Source organism: Zalophus californianus, chromosome X (genome assembly GCF_009762305.2).
Source record: "Zalophus californianus isolate mZalCal1 chromosome X, mZalCal1.pri.v2, whole genome shotgun sequence".
NCBI classification, from domain to species: Eukaryota; Metazoa; Chordata; class Mammalia; order Carnivora; family Otariidae; genus Zalophus; species Zalophus californianus.
This window is the reverse complement of record NC_045612.1, coordinates 31,437,721-31,454,451: the sequence shown is the minus strand read 5'-3', so window position 1 is coordinate 31,454,451 and position 16,731 is coordinate 31,437,721. Positions and strand designations below refer to the sequence as shown.

The following is a 16,731-nucleotide window of genomic DNA, read 5'->3' as shown; positions in this document are numbered from 1 at the left end:
TAGAGGTTAAAATGAAGCTATGGGGGGGGGACAGAGTTCATCGAAATTCTGTTTATTCATTTACAGATAATCTAGATGATTTGCATAATATTTGAGTTGGCTGTAATGAAAAACACTTGTTAACGGAGTGAACTAATCATATAGTATATATACAGACCTGTTTATTTCGTTATTAAAAAATATAAATTCTTCGTAGGTTTTTAAAAATAGTTCTTGAGTTTACATGAATAGCTAAATAGACTTGGAAAAGGGAAGTAATTTGACATTTAAAAAGGTTTCCTCCCTGGGGCGCCTGGCTGGCTCAGCGGGTAGAGCACAGGGCGGCACTTGATCTCGGGTTGTAAGTTCGAGCCCTGTGTTGTGTGTTGAGCTTACTTAAAAATAAAGTCTTAAAAAAAGTACAGAAAATAAAAAGGTTTCCTCCCTATGCACAAACTCTAAAGAGGAGAAAAAAATGAGTTTTATTTGTTCTCAGTGTTTTCTCTGTTGGATTTAAATACCTTTAAAATCTCACTTGACAGTAAGTTGTTCCTAAATTAAAGCTGAGATCCGAAAATTCATTCTGAAAGTGGTAGCTTTTCTTGTGTGCTGCCATTTTGGCTTGGAAGGCATACACGTAAGATCAGTCTCTTTGTATTATTCAGCTGCTTATCCTTCACGAACCACAGAAGCTTCTGGCTTTGTTCTCACGGCTCTCTCCTAGGTTCTGTGGAGGATACTCAGATGAATTACATACGGTCCCTTGACAATGTCTTACTGTTGTTGTTGTTGTTGTTGTTGTTGTTTTGGTAATTTGATTCTTACTCTCTTGAAGTCGAACATGCCAAAGCCTTTCTCCGAAGTAAAAGACCCGAGGTGCTAATTCCTACTTATTGATGGCAAATGCTAAATTGGAAGCAACAGCTCAGAAATGCAAAACTCCTTATCCAATTACATTGCTAGCTCTCCAAGCCAGTCATGCTCAGCATCATCGGCAATGAGAAGGCACGATCTCACTTTGTTAACAATGATAGGGTAGTTTGAGTAAGCTTTGGCAAATCCTAAAATGCAAGGTCTGTCCGAGGAAGCGACATGTAGTGGGGGAATGTTTTGTTTTTGTTAAGTTTGGTGCACAGAGGTTTATGTGTGTCATGGTTAAGACTGGTTCTGGGGGCGCCTGGGTGGCTCAGTCGGTGAAGTGTCTGCCTTGGGCTCAGGTCATGATCGCAGGTTCTGGGATCGAGCCCCACATGGGTTCCCTGCTAAGCGAGGAGGCTGCTTCTCCCTCCCCCTCTGCCTCTCCCCCTGCTTGTGTGCTCTCTCTCAAATAAATAAATAAAATCTTAAAAAAAAGAAGACTTGTTCTGGGCTCCATTGGATAATAGGTTTGTATCCTGTCTCACTAATGTGTGACACTGGACCTGCCTGAGCCCCAGTTTCCTCATCTGTAAAATGGGCATAATAAAAGACCCTCCCTTGCAGGGTTTTGGAAAGAATCCAATGAGATAACAGGATATAAAAGGCTAAACTTGGTATATGGTCATGCTCAGTGTAAGTGGTAGAGAACATACAAGGCACAGTTCCTCCCGCCCCAGGTGTTTATGATCTTGTTGAGGAGACAAATATGCAAAGCACCCACAAAGCAGTTGTGTGCTATATGTGAGTAAATGCCACAAGTGGTTGGTAAAGACCGTCAGAGCTGTAGGCTGAAGAGAGAGGCTGGAGGTTGGGCCGTCGGAGGAATCACACGAGCCAAGGTGTGGATTACGAATAAGCATGACGCGATGGTCTCATGAAAAGTAGAACCGTTTTCCCTTAGCTGTTTACTTTAAGAAAGGTTGGTGTCTTGAATGTAATTTGTATGTGAGTTTTTTTGTGCCAAGATTTGCCCTGAAAAACAATCTTTATGAAAATATGTTCATGTCTGTTTTGCCAAGTTGGGTTGTACTAACTGGGAAGATGGCCATCCCTCCCCCAGCATCGTGGTCAGATTCTATTAATTCAAAGCTTCTTCGGTCCTTGGGAGTTCCTTTTGGGAAAGAGGGGCAGAAATGAACTGGGGAAAGGTAATCATGGGATTTGGAAAAGAGAAGGTCATAAGAAAGTCAAATACTCTTTATTCGAGCCTTATGAACACGTTTATTATCGATAGGGTTCTTTTGTTCAGTGCCTTGTGGGGCCCTCTCGAAATCCCTAGTCTACGGTGGTGGTGCATCTGTCACTTCTCTTCATCCTCATGCACCACTGTTGACAGTTACCTACTCTCTGATCTTACAGTTTATCAACAAAAGTAGAAGACAAGATGAAATGGTCAGAGACCACATATACCCATACAGGGAAATTTTTCTGATTGACACGAACGCGAATGTACAGGCTTGTGCACTTGAGTGTGCAAAAAACACTTGCACGGTCACTTTGTTGGAAGATGTGGCTGTCAGAGGGTGTGACGGATGCAGGGATGCCAGGTGGGGTTGAAGTTACAATAGCGTCTGGGATCCACCTGAACGTCTTGGGTCTATCTACCTCCCCCATTAAACAGTGAACTTGTCAAGGGCAGGGTCTGGTTCGCTTTCATTTCTGCATCACCAGGTGCTGGCACAGGGCCTGGCCCTCAGCAGGGACTCGAGAGGGGTGCCGCAGAGCAAACTCACTTTGTTTTCAGCGTTGCTGGAAGTTGCACACCCCCCAGTGGCCATTTTGAGTGCCAGGTGGTATTTTAAGTTACTCTCTGTGGAGCCCGCACTCCACACTCTGCTACACCTGTCTGAAACCAAAGGGGAGCTGCGTGTCTTGGAGAGGGGGTCTGGAGACATGCCGGAGGGAGGGAGATGGGAGGAACACTAGGAAGGAGAGACTCACTGCATGTGATCCCCTCTCTTGGCGTATGTTACTTCTTTCCTAAGATTGTTGTTGTTTTCAACAACAGTATGGTCTGATGCCATTGAAACAGTAGTCTGATAATAATGCCGGGGAAATGGGCTTCTGACTTTTGGGCTAAGTCATTCTATTTCCTCAACCAGTCGTTGCCATGCTCCCTCTTGCACTGAAACTTACCCTGCAGTGAGGGGTGGTTGTGGTGGTAGAGGTGTTTGAATTAGCCCTTGCTCTGCTGCCAACCTTGCCGCCTGCTTTGTGGTCTCCCTCGCCGTGCGCTACCGGAGGGATTCTGTGAAGCCGGGGTTCACTTTAGACTTGCAGAAGAGACATTCTTAGAATTCTTTTCTTAAGATTTTATTTGACAGAGAGAGCACAAGCAGAGGGAGAGAGAGGGAGAAGCAGGCTCCCCGCTGAGCAGGGAACCCGATGCAGGACTCGATCCCAGGACCCTGGGATCATGACCTGGGCCGAAGGCAGCTGCTTAACCGACTGAGCCACCCAGGCGTCCCGAGACATTCTTAGAATTCTTAAGGAGAACTAGTTTCTAAAGTAAAAGATTTACCAGTAAACTAATGACCTTTGATGTAATATCTAAGCAGAAAAAAGCCAGGCTGATTTCAGAGAAATATCATGTGATCATTATTGCTTTTTAAGTACAGTCGAAATTACCTGGTTAAGTTTCTAATGATAATATAAATAGGCTTTTTTTGTTTTTAAAGATTTTATTTATTTATTTGACAGAGAGAGACACAGCGAGAGAGGGAACACAAGCAGGGGGAGTGGGAGAGGGAGAAGCAGGCTTCCCGCCGAGCAGGGAGCCCAATGCAGATGCGGGGCTCGATCCCAGGACCCTGGGATCATGACCTGAGCCGAAGGCAGAAGCTTCACCGACTAAGCCACCCAGGCGCCCCATAATGTGAGCCTTTAAATAGACGAGTGGTTTTGTTTACAGAGAACAAACTGATGGTTGCCGGAGGGGAGGTGGGGGGGATGGGTGAAACAGGTAAAGGGGAGTAAGAGGTACACACTTCCAGTTACGGAATAAATAAGTCTTGGCGATCAAAGGTACAGCATAGGGAATATAGTCCATAATATTGTAGTAACATTGTGTGGTGACAGATGGTGACTAACTCTTGAGCCATGTATAGAATTGTTGAATCACTGTGTTGTACACCTGAAACTAATAGAACGTTGTATGTTAATTACACTTCAATTAAAAAAATATGAGTGCTTGGATGGTTGAAAATATACATGTGCATACATACTTACATATTTTAGGATTACAAGCATGGTTTTATAATTATACATATACAGCTAAAATGATGGAAGATCAGTCCTCTTGTATAGCAGATGTGAAGGAACCACCACAAAATCATAAAATCTATGTATTTGTTGCTGTCAGTGATTTCCAGTTAGGATCCACCGTTTCCTCTCTTTGGACCAAGTAGACTGTAACTGTATCTGTGCTGATGAATTTCCTTTTTCAATCTCTGCCCTTTGTGTTAGAAATCAAAAAGCCATCTCTTTTTTTCCCCTCATTTCTTCCCTCTCCATTTCTTCACGGTTTTAGGGTTTATAGCGTGGGAGTCTATTTATATTTGGTTCTAAGTAAGCCTGGAAGAGTGTTCTGTGTCCCAAGCCCGTGGTACAAAGATTGCTATTTTAAATTTTGTTTTATTGGCGGGGCACCTGACTGGCTTAGTTGGTGGAGCATGCGACTCTTAATCTTGGGGTTGTGAGTTCGAGCCCCAAGTTGCAGGTAGAGTTTACTTAAAAAAAACACGCAGGAAAAAAGTACATTTATTTCATTAGAGATTAGAAAAATACTGATTTATATTCCTTTATGGGGGGGTGATATACAGTTTACTGTTTCAATTAATATATTTCAATGAAGAAGAGATTTGATTGGAAGAAAAATACGAAGTATATGAGAGTGCAGAAGGTATGCCAAAGTCTTGAAGATTGTACGTGAATAAGTTGAGTTTGGAAAACACCGCTAAAAAGAGAATCAGGAGTTGGAATACCTGGATTTGAACGCTGGTTCTACTACTAGATGCGGACAGCTGAGCTTCATCAAGCCTCTGAGCCTGTTTCTTCATGTAGGAAGTCGAAATGATGGCGTTTTCCTTGCCTATTTGGCAGGTTGTGGTAAGACGCAGGTAGAGTGTATATTGAAAGTGTTTTCTGAAGACTGCAAAGTGATCTTCAAGTGAAACGATAAAATAAAAAATTAATGATGTTACTAGCAAGTTATTTCAAGAGAGCTTCTGAATCCGTGAACAAGAACGTTCAAAGACAAACCGTTTGGGGCTTTTTTTTTTTTTCTTTATGGTAAAAAACTGAGTAGCTTCCAAATTTAGGTTGACGGTTTTCCTGTCACTACTTACGAGGAGAAGGCAGAAACATATGCTTGCTTCTCTCCAGATTGTAGAAGAGCTTTTGCCTTTTACTGAATGCTGCTACAGAACTGTACAGAGGTACCCAGTGGGACCTTGCTATTGTTTGAATGTTTATAAAGTACCGTTTGTTATCACACAGTTTTCTTGAGTTAGGAAAAAGCACCTTCTCTTGGCCAGTCAGGGCACAAAGTGGCAGGCAGGAAAAATTGTGAACCTGGGAGAGAGACCCTTTTTGTGTGTGAGGGAAGCTTTATTAAGGGAAACCCTGTGAGTCTCATAATCCAGGGGTAAAGCTGAATAGCAAAGTTAGACAAGGGATATGTTCTAGACCACAGGGCAGAGCCACCATGAAATCATGATATTTCTAAGCGTCAAAGGTTTTCCTTGTCTCTGATGCCCAGAGAGTTGCCACTGAATTCTACTGGAGGAGAAACTTAGGGTGTGGTTGTTTGGGGGCTGATTCCTAAAGTAGCGTCTCTCCTCCACGTCCAGTTTGAACTGTGCTTTTAAGGCCTGTGAGGCCCGGGATTGGAGGTGGCTGGGTGGGGGGAGGGTGAGTCCTTCCTCTTTCTCTTCTGAAGCAGATGAAGCCTGATTCACAGGCCTAGATCTGCCATTAGGGTACGTTTTGTGGGACTCGGAACAGCCACCCCAAATTTTTCTACAATCGAGCTACCCCTGAGAAAGGAAGTAGGAGTGAAGACCCAGAATGCTTAGTTTGTTATTTTTTTTAAAGATGTTTATTTATTTGATAGAGAGAGAGTGAGCACGCACGAGCAGGGGGAGCGGCGGGTGGAGGGAGAGGAAGAAGCAGACTCAGGGAGCCTGATGTGGGGCTCGATCCCAGGACCCTGGGATCATGACCTGAGCCAAAGGCAGAAGCTTCACCGACTGAGCCACCCAGGCGCCCCCCAGAATGCTTAGTTTAGTCAGCTTTAAATGAAAAGTGAAACCTTGTTTTCTAGAACATGAATATAGGGCCTTCAAAACAGGGAGAGCTGAGGGTTTGTTTTTTCGAAGGCTTATATTCTACTGTGCGTTTAAACAAGTGATTCATTTGGACCTAACGCTTTTTCCAGATTAATTTGACAACTACATTAGGAAGCTGAAGGAAGAGTTTTTTTTTTCTTTTTCAAAGTTACTTGGAGCAGGTACTTCTGAAATTATTGTACAGAGAGATTAACAAATGCTAATTCAACAGGTTAAACATTGAAATTTGAGGACTGTTTTTGCAATCCGTATTGAGAGGATAGTTGGCACCAAAAGCAAGACTTAGAAATTATTTTCAGTGCCTAAGGCTTGCCTTCTCAGATGGGGCTTTATTCCCTTCTCTGAGCAATTGATCAGAGACTCAGAATGTTAGACCGGAAGAGGCAGTCAGTTTCCTTGTACCTGGCTCCATGAAACCACGGTAGATATAGGACAAGGGACCCAAATTCTACTATCAGAAAACCTCTGAGTTCCCCAAATAGGAATTGTTTCTTCTGTTTCAACTCATTTTGCACTAGTATTCACAGACATGATAGGGCATGATCAGCTGGATTTGATCTTATGGGTCTACAAATTCAAATTTAAGACTTGAAATGAAGTATATCGTCTTAGGCTCTCCTCTTCTCCCCCCCCCCCCGCCGCAAGGTTTATTGAGGTATAATTGAAAAATGAAAATTGTACATATTTAAAGTGTACACTGTGATAATTTAATATATGTATACATTGTGAAATGGCTATCAGTCAAGTTAATGAATACATTTATCACCTCGCATGCTTTATTTTTTTGATGAGAATGCTTAAGCTCTGTTGTCTTAGTAAATTTCAAGTACACAACACAGAATCAGTAACTACAGTCACCATGTTGTGCATTGGATCTCCGGAACTTACTCATCTTATAACTGCCGTTTGTACCTTTTGACCAGTCTCTCTGCATTTCCCTCATCTCCCAGCCCAGCAAGCACCACTCTACTTTTTTTAGATTTCACATATAAATGATACCATACAGTATTTTTTTTTTTTTGGTCAGAAGAGTACATGAAAATCCAGGTACTCATCCCCCGTCTTCAGCTGCAACAATTATCAAGTCTTTGTCCTCTTTTCTGGCCCTGTCCCCCAGTGGGAGGTTTTTTGGTTGTTTTTTTTTTTTTGTTTAATTGAAGTATAGTTGACATACAACATATTAGTTTCAGGTGTACAACATAGTGTTTTGACATTTATATACATTAGGAAATGCTCACCTTGGTAAGTGTAGTTACCATCTGTTATGAGACAAAGTTATTACCACAGCAGTGACTCTATTCCCTGTGCTGTAATTTACGTGCCCTTGACTTATTTTATAACTGGAAGTCTGTACCTCTTATTCCCCTTCAGCAATTTTACCCACCCTCCTCCTTCCTCCCCTCTGGCAACCACAGTTTGTTCTCTGTATTTATGAGTTTGTTTTTGTTTTGTTATTTATTTATTTTAAGATTTTATTTATTTGTCAGAGAGAGAGAGCAGAAGCAGGGGGAGTGGCAGGCAGAGGCAGAGGGAGAAGCAGGCTCCCGACCGAGCAGGGAGCCCGATGTGGGGCTCGATCCCAGGACCCTGGGATCATGACCTGAGCCGAAGGCAGGCGCTCAACCGCCTGAGCCACCCAGGCGTCCCTGTTTTTGTGTTTTAGATTGCACATGTAAGTGAAATCATATAGTATTTGCCTTTCTGTGACTTATTTCACTTAGTATCATATACCCTAGATGCATCCATGTTGTGGCAAGTGGCAAGATTTCATTCTTTTTTTAATGGCTAATATTCCTGTGTGTGTGTGTGTGTGTGTGTGTGTGTGTGAGAGAGAGAGAGAGAGAGAGAGAGAGAGAGAGATCTTTATCCATGATATCATGCGGTTTTTGTCTTTCTCTGTCTGGCTTATTTCACTTTAATGCCCTCCAGGTTCATCCATGTTGTTGCAAATGGCAGGATGTCCTTCTTTCTGATGGTTGAACAGTATTTCAGTATACGTACAGACCACATTTTCTTTATCCATTCGTCTGTTGAGAGACACTTAATTTTTTTTTCTATATCTTGGCTTTTGTGAATAACATTGCTATCAACATGGGAGTGCAGATATCTCTTTGAGGGACTGGTTTTGTTTTCTTTGGCTATATACCCAGAAGTGGGATTGCTGGATCATATGGTAGTTCCATTTTTAGTTTCATGAAGAACTTCCATACTGTTTTTTTAGGGTCTTTTAGATTTGTTGAATACTGATGTTTATTGGTTAGAGTGGTTTAATCTTTCTAAGTAATCTTAGAGAGCAAACTCTGAGATGCTCTTCAGATATGGAACTGGGATATAGCTGTGACTTAATTGTGAACCATGTATAAAAACTGTTCTCGTTTATAGCAGCATTATCTACAATAGCCAAATCGTGGAAGCAGGCTAAGTGTCCATCGACAGATGAATGGATAAAGAAGATGGGGGGTCTATGTACACAATGGAATATTACTCAGCCATCAAAAAGAATGAAAGCTTGCCATTTGCAACCATATGGATGGAGCTAGAGAGTATTATGCTAAGCGAAATAAGTCAGAGAAAGACAAATACCATATGATTTCACTCACATGTGGAATTTAAGAAACAAAACAGTCGAGCCAAGGGGGAAAAAAGAGAGAGACGCACAAACCAAGACATAGACTCTTAACTCTAGAGAACACACGGAGGGGAGGTGGGTGGGGGGTGGGGGAAAGGGGATGGGGATTAGGGGGGCATCACTTATGCTGAGTACCAGGTATGGAAGTGTTGCACACCTGAAGCTTAATATTACACTGTATGTTACCTAACTGGAATTTAAATAAAAACTTAAAAAAACCTGTTCGCAAAGGATTGTGTGGGTACGCTATACCGGAGACTGCCTCAAGTACTGTGTATGCAAATGTAATTCTGATTCCATTATGATACTAAGTTTCAGTGTATCTTTTAAGTGTTCTTTATGTTGTTTTTTTAATAAAAATTTTAAGTAATTTTCATTTGATTTAGTAAAATACTGTTATTAGGAAGCATTAATATACACACCCACCTTGGTCTGGAGTAGTGTGTTGGAACATAGCTCTGGTTGAATCTGAATATCTCAGAGTTTATCCAGCAATTAATGATTGGATGCCCACCATGTGCCAAGTGCTGTTGTAGGTGCTGGAGTTATAACAGTGAACAAATAAAGGGAAATCTCCGCCCTCAGGGAGGAAGAGAGGTAAAGTAGCTGTTATATCACATGGTGATAAGTTCAGTGAAGAAAAAAATGATAGGAAGGTAGGTGGTGGGATCCTCTTCCAAGTTCAACGTCTTGCACATTCGTAGCTTTGGGTATTTCTGAGGGGGAGAACATGATACGTGAGGTGGAAAGGGCTGAGCCTTTGTAGTCACAGACCTAGGTTTGAATTCTAGCTCCGAAGGCAGACAAGTTACTTAGTGTTGAGTTGAGTGCAGTTTCCTCATCTGTCAAATGGTGACAAAGATTAAGCCTATTTCTATTCATTCATTCATTCATTCTCGCTCTATGGACTGAGCCAGTCAGGCGCCCCAGATCAAGCCTATTTCCTAGGACGGTTATGAGTATTAAGTGAGAAAATCTAGAGAAAGCACTTGCCACAGTGTCTAGCATACAGAAAGGGCTTGCTAAATGCCCACTCTTGTTACTCTTTTTTTTTTTTTTTAAGATTTTATTTATTTATTTGAGAGAGAGAGAGCACGGGAGGGAAGAGGGTCAGAGGGAGAAGCAGACTCCCTGCTCAGCAGGGAGCCTGATGTGGGACTCGATCCCGGGACTCCAGGATCATGACCTGAGCCGAAGGCAGTTGCCCAACCAACTGAGCCACCCAGGCGCCCCCACTCTTGTTACTCTTATTAATAAATCATATCCTGGATTTCTCAGACGCCGACCTTGCTCCTTGTAACCTTAGCCTCAGGCTGGGGCCCTACTCTCAGTGGCTAGGTCACCCCGCAGTCTGTCAGAGATCCCCTGACTTCGTCACCTAGGACCACACCCTTTCACGCCCTGCCCAGTGGATCGAGCAGCTCCAGCACCCATGTTTGCCCAGGCTCTGCCTGCACCAGGCACACGAATGTCGATACTTTCTCATCTTCAGTTACCCAGTGAACAGAGCCAATTCTCTAAAAATCAACTGACAGGCTTCCAAATAGACCACTTTTTGTTTTACCTTACATTTTTGGAAGGTACATGGCAAAGCAGGGCACAGGGCTAACTCTCTAGAACTCTTGGCTTTAGCGGAGAGATCTGTGTGTGTATTTGTATGCGTTGGGCGTCTGCGCTTCTAGTTATGGAGGATGTTTCTCTTGTGAAAGTGTCCCAAGTGCTCACTGCCGTCAACAGTCCTTTCCTTAGTGAAATAAGGTGTCTTTCGCACACGGACAGGAATTTATATCTTATGAGTTTGACCGTATTAACTTTGTTTTTGTCTCTTATTAAGGAAAAGACCAAAATTGTTGAGCCCCTGGACTATGAGAATGTCATCACCCAAAGGAAAACCCAGATTTACAGCGACCCCCTCAGAGACCTGCTTATGTTTCCAATGGAAGATATCTCTGTGAGTTCACAAGCACTGCTTTAAAGGAAAACATTCACTTTCCAGGCTAGTCTTATGGCAAGACTGTTCCTTGTCTTCTAGATCTCGGTGATAAGTCGTCAGCGCAGAACAGTGCAGTCCACTGTACCAGAAGATGCTGAGAAAAGGGCCCAAAGTTTGTTTGTCAAAGAGGTAAGACCCTCAAAGGCCACCGGGGAACGTTATTATGTTCAAAAAAATATTCTTCCTTTAGCGTAGACGGGAAATAAAATGACTGTAACTTAGCGGACCTCCGCGACAAGTCTAGATGATGTGGTAGAGAAGAGACAGCTTAACTACTGTGACAAATAGCATGGGTTCTTAGTTTCTCTCTTTTGGATTTGACTACTCTCTGAACTTGGAGTTAGAGTGTTCCAAAGTGTGTATGAATTGGGATTTTTTGCTGCCAGTTGGTTTAGGGAGACCATGTTAATCCCCAATGGATGATCCCAGTACCAACATTTTCCAAATGATTTTTAAAAGTCTGTCAGCTTCCTTTACCAGACTTTAAAAAACTGGATATACGTATACTTGTGTGATGTTTCAAATTAAAGATTCCTATTTTCTTTCAGTGTATTAAAACCTATAGCACAGATTGGCATGTGGTAAACTACAAGTATGAAGACTTCTCTGGAGACTTTCGAATGTTGCCATGGTAAGTGTAGAATTCAAGGGAAACCTTTGAGAGGAGAGTTACCCGATGTTTTACCTTTTTCTAACCACTTATGAAGCTTCTCAGTGATAATTTATAATAAAGCAAGGCCTTAAGCAACTGGCTTGTTTGGTAAATGTATTTTGGACAATTGAATATGTTTTCACTTTGCTCATTGAAATTCTTTCCAAAATGTAGGAGTTTGCTTTTTGGCTTTGATGCATCTATATTGACCATAAAATCTTTTAGTTCTAGATAATGTAGTGAGCACTTTCCAGTGGTATCAATGAAAATGCTAGGAGGGGGGCGCCTGGGTGGCTCAGGCAGTTAAGCATCTGCCTTCAGCTCAGGTCATGATCCCGGGGTCCTGGGATCGAGCCCCACCTCGGGCTCCCTGCTCGACGGGGAGTCTGCTTCTCCCTTTGCCCCTCCCCCTGCTCATGTTCTCTCTTTCTCTCTCTCTCTCAAATAAATAAAATCTTAAAGAAAAAAAGAAAATGCTAGAAGGCACTCGGTTCAATTCGATGACCCCAGACATCCCTTGACAAAAGCACATCTCTTTCAGTTGAGTTGACAAACTGCTGCGAGCACACTGGTCCGGGAGCCAGTTCAAATCTTATTTGTTGAGGTTCAAATCTTATTTCTGCCACTTACTGGCTGGATGACCTTGGGCCAGTCACTCAATCTCTCTGAGCCTCCCTGTTCTCCCTTTCCCCATCTGTAGTCCTACTAACCTCATAGGCTATCATCTGGGAAATGTTTTCGAGAAATAAGACATTGTGTAGCCTCTTGTAGTTTTCAAAACACTTCACTAGAAGAGAAGAGTCCTAAAGACATGCTTTAAACTTGAATCCCAAGATGGATGACCGGTCCAAGTTCATACAGCAGACCAATGGAAGAGCCAGAATTACACTGTGTTGCTTTCCCTTCTGAGGAAAGATAAGCTTCTGCCACCTCTCACAACTCTGGCCCACATTCTCTGGCAGTTCTGCCCTCCCTGACTTAGTATTTGCGCTTAGTTATAGCTTCACCACAGGCTGCACGTGTGGGCGTCCTTATATAAAAGGTACTGTAAGTTTACTCAGAGGGGCAACTCTGAGTTTGGAAAGGAGAAAAGAGTTTACCCCCCTCGTGTCTTGGCATTTATCTTGGTTGTAAAAAAGTCTACTCATCTTGCTTTTATTTATTTATTTTTTTGTCTGTTCTCTTCAGTATCTGAGATAATTCTCTTGCGTTTTCAGCAAATCTCTGCGACCAGAAAAGATTCCCAGTCACGTATTTGAGATTGACGAGGACTGTGAGAAAGACGAGGTAAAAGTGGGAGCCACGGCGCTGGTGTCCTCACGGTCGCTTCTGCTGCCAGAGATTTCCTTGAGAAAAGATGAGGGACAGAATGGTTTTCGAGTGATCAGTGGCCGGCTTTCAAGCTAATGAGTGTTTTTTAAGAATTTTAAAAAAAAAAAAAAACCTGTTGCATTTCCAAATGGAGTTTAGGAAAAATCAAGCGAAATGGGCTGTGATTTGTATATAAACATGTTTTCCCACCTGTGGGAGACACTTGTGGGGCTGGTTTTCCCCGCGCTGGGCATGTGGCCATGGTGAGTCATCTGTGAACCCCCTGCGTCATGGATCCCTCTTGGGACAGATGGCCTGGATGTCTGTGACATTTTGAGGTACAGTTTGACGTTTTACTTAATGCAGAAGACTCTCTCAGAAGACAGCCCATAAGATTCAGTAACTACTGAGTACCTGCTGTGTGCATGGGACAGAGCCTTTCTTTCCCTAGTTAACAATTTCAAGTTTCGTCAGGCATCTTTGTGGGGGGGGGGGGGCTTAGTGCTTTAATTAGAAAATGGGGCAGGGCCTAGTTCGTGTCCCCCAAAAGTTTGATTAGATGGCTGGCTGTTTCACTGATGCTTTTTGCCCTATTTCAGGATTCCTCTTCGCTATGTTCTCAGAAGGGTGGTGTCATAAAACAAGGCTGGTTGCATAAAGCAAATGTAAATAGCACCATCACGGTCACCATGAAGGTAAGAAGTAGTTATTATATTATTTCGGATATTGTCATGAGTAACCTGTGTGGAAAAAATATTTCTTTAAAAAAATGTTTACAGGGATGCCTGGGTGGCTCAGTCAGTTGGGCGTCTGCCTTCGACTCAGGTCACGATCCCAGGGTCCTGGGATCGAGCCCCGCATCGGGCTCCCTGCTCAGTGGGGAGCCTGCTTCTCCCTCTCCCTCTGCCCCTTCCTCTGCTTGTGCTCTCTCTCCCTCAAATAAATAAAAAAATTTAAAAAAAAATGTTTACAGTGAGCCCTAGCCAAAAAAAAAAAAAAATCATTACTGAGAGGATTCTCACAGATGTATAGAATTTAAAAACTCTGCAACCTCAGGATAATTTAGAAGTGTAACTTTTTAAAGAAACGTAATTATTCTGAATCAGGAAGTTTAAAAAGGAGGCTGTCATTCAACTATACTTCAATTAAAAATTAAAAAAACGTCAGGAAGGAGGCTGTCAGTTAAATGAAGGTAATGACATTGAAACAAAAGGGCATCACAGGTTCCTATTCCTATGTGGAGATGGATGTAATGAATAGAAGGATAAGGTAGTCCATTTATTTAGCAACTATTAATTAGGTGAGTATTCCGTGCTGGGCACTGAGGGGAAATCTATGGGTGTCTAAGATGAGGTCCCTGGCCTCCAGTGGTCTCCAGATGAGATCCCAGAAACATACCAAATTTACTACTGTACAAAGCTGTATAGCCTTAGCACCGTCCGAGAATTACTGAGTTTTGTAGTTTGGGCGGAATAGTGAGTTTGTGTACGGGGTTTGTAGGAGATAAAGGTAGAGACAGAGAGAGGGGGAATGGCGCAGGGTCTCTAATGCCTTGGGCATGAAGTTGACTTTTGTTCCAGGGGCTGCGAAGAGCCGTTAAAATCCAAAGGGAAAACTAACAAGCTACTTGAAGATTCTGAGCAGAAAAACAGAGTGTGCTCTCATATCAAATATAACTGTTCTTGCAGATACCCAATATAAGATCATGTGGTTTGCCGAGGATGATTCACACTTCCATTAAGTATTGAAGGTCATTCTATCTTTCACATAGTCTGCAAGCAGAAACCACGGGTGTCTATCAAGAGAAGACTCCAATTTTATCTTAATTTAATATTTTGCCTGCTGCTTTCCATTGAGTGGCTATGTCCGGTTCTCACTTTCATTTCCAAGTCCTGAGAATAATGAATCCAAGTCGTAGGGTACTTCCTGTGTGTCTCCTGCACTTAACCGTGGGCTTTAGCCCGTGGGGATGAATCCATTTGTTGAGGACTTCACATGTGCCAGGCACCATAGTGGGTGCTTTGTATTTCGTATCTCATTTAATCCTTGTGGCAGCCCTAGGATAGAGGGTAGAGGGGTCCTATTTTTATTCTTAGTTTAAGACGTGGGAAATGAGGCACAAAGAAATTAATGGTTAACCCAAGGTCACACAGCCCCAAATTCAGTCATGGGATCCGAACCTAGGCAGGCTGATGCCCGAGCTTGTGCTCTTTCTTCACCAGCACACTGTCAATGCTGACTAGCTGAGTGAGTGAGACTCAAGGCTTTATTATAATATATTTCCTATCAGAATTATCAGGTTCAGCCAGGCACCTGGGTGGCTCAGTTGGTTCAGCTTCTGCCTTCAGCTCAGGTCATGATCCCAGGGCCCCAGGATCGAGCCCCTCATCGGGCTCCCTGCTCAGCGGGGAGTCTGCTTCTCCCTCTGCCTCTGCCCTTCCCCGCGCCCTTCCTCCTCCCCCTGCTTGTGCTCATTCTGTCTCTCACATAAATAAATACATAAAATCTTAGGGAAAAAAATTCTCAGGTGCAGAAATGCAGGTGTGAAGACTGTAATTCTGTGCAGATGGCCAGAAAATGGTTCTGTGGGTTTTGACTCCACTCCCAGCATACTCAAAATATGAAAGTGTTTTTCTCCATACTTAGGCTGTAGCCCAACATGAATATAATGTATGGAAATCTGGATTCAGAGAACAAGACATTGGGGAATTAATACCTTTACAAAAACAATTCACCACGGGATTCTTTTCAGTAGTGAATGACTCATGCTTTTAAAATAGAATTTGCTTTGCATACAACTTTTTAGGAGCCCATATATTATAAATCAAAATACAGTGGCCTGTAAAAAGTACACGCTTTACATTTTCCTCCATAATTTGCGAGACATAGATTGGTTGATGCAGGGGCGCCTGGGTGGCTCAGTCGTTAAGCGTCTGCCTTCGGCTCAGGTCAGGGTCCCAGGGTCCTGGGATCGAGCCCCGCCTCGGGCTCCCTGCTCCGCAGGAAGCCTGCTTCTCCCTCTCCCACTCCCCCAGCTCGTGTTCCCTCTCTCGCTGTGTTTCTCTCAGCCAAATAAATAAATAAAATCTTAAAAAAAAAAAAAAGATTGGTTGATGCAGTGGGCAGAATAATGGCCCCCTCCCCGCCCCCGGCAAAGATGGCCATATCCAAATCCCCAGCCCCTGTAAATGCTTCCTTACATGGCAAAGGGGAGTTCAGATGGCTAATCAGCACATAGGGAGAGGAGCCTGGGTTATCCAGGTGGGCTCAGTGTAATCACAAGGGTCCCTGTCCGTGGAAGGAGGGAGGCAGAAGACAAGAGTCCGGGAAGGAGGGGCAGGACAAAAGCGGAGTCAGAGAGAGATGCTTTGTTGCCGCCTTTGAAGATGGCAGAAGGAGCCACTGGCCAGGAAATGGCAGGCAGCCTCTGGAAGCTGGAAAAGGCAAGGAAATGGCTTCTTTCCTGGAGATTCTAGAAAGGGACACAGCTCTGCTACAACCTGGATTTTCGCCCAGCGAGACCCCTGTCAGACTTGGGCTCTGTAGAACTGGGGGAGAATACATTTTGTTGTAAGCCGCTGAGTTTATGGTAATTTGTTCCGATGACAGTAGGAAAGGAATTCAGTCAAGTAGTCAAAGATTGATTGTTTGGCTTATGTGTTGTCTGTCCCCGAGGTTGCGAACGCCACCGCTCATGGGGGCCAGGCAGGAGCCATAAATTCATGACGCGGGTGGTGGGGTGTGAGGCAACTTGGTGACCACACGGCCCGGCTGAAGGGGACACTGCTGCCTGCCTCTAGCTAATTGTCACTCTGCTGCTGCTGAACTAGGCTCTTTGCGTTGTTGCCTCCTTTCATCCCCAGCTGTTCGTGTCTTGGCCACTTCTTCTTCTTCTTCTTCT

At 43.4% G+C, this 16,731-nt stretch overlaps 1 protein-coding gene across 6 annotated transcripts in view; it reads left to right on the top strand.

Moving 5' to 3' along the window:
• DOCK11 (dedicator of cytokinesis 11) overlaps window positions 1-16,731 on the top strand; it is a 182,668-nt gene that overhangs the window by 36,394 nt on the left and 129,543 nt on the right. For 5 of the 6 annotated variants that reach the window (XM_035725508.1, XM_035725510.1, XM_035725507.1 and 2 more), the window contains 5 exons: window positions 10,709-10,825; window positions 10,907-10,996; window positions 11,416-11,498; window positions 12,737-12,806; window positions 13,430-13,525. In XM_035725508.1, the coding sequence (XP_035581401.1) occupies window positions 10,709-10,825; window positions 10,907-10,996; window positions 11,416-11,498; window positions 12,737-12,806; window positions 13,430-13,525 (456 nt within the window). Of the gene's footprint in view, window positions 1-1,699; window positions 1,817-10,708; window positions 10,826-10,906; window positions 10,997-11,415; window positions 11,499-12,736; window positions 12,807-13,429; window positions 13,526-16,731 lie in introns of those variants that run through there. The other variant, XM_035725511.1, reaches the window with a different exon arrangement.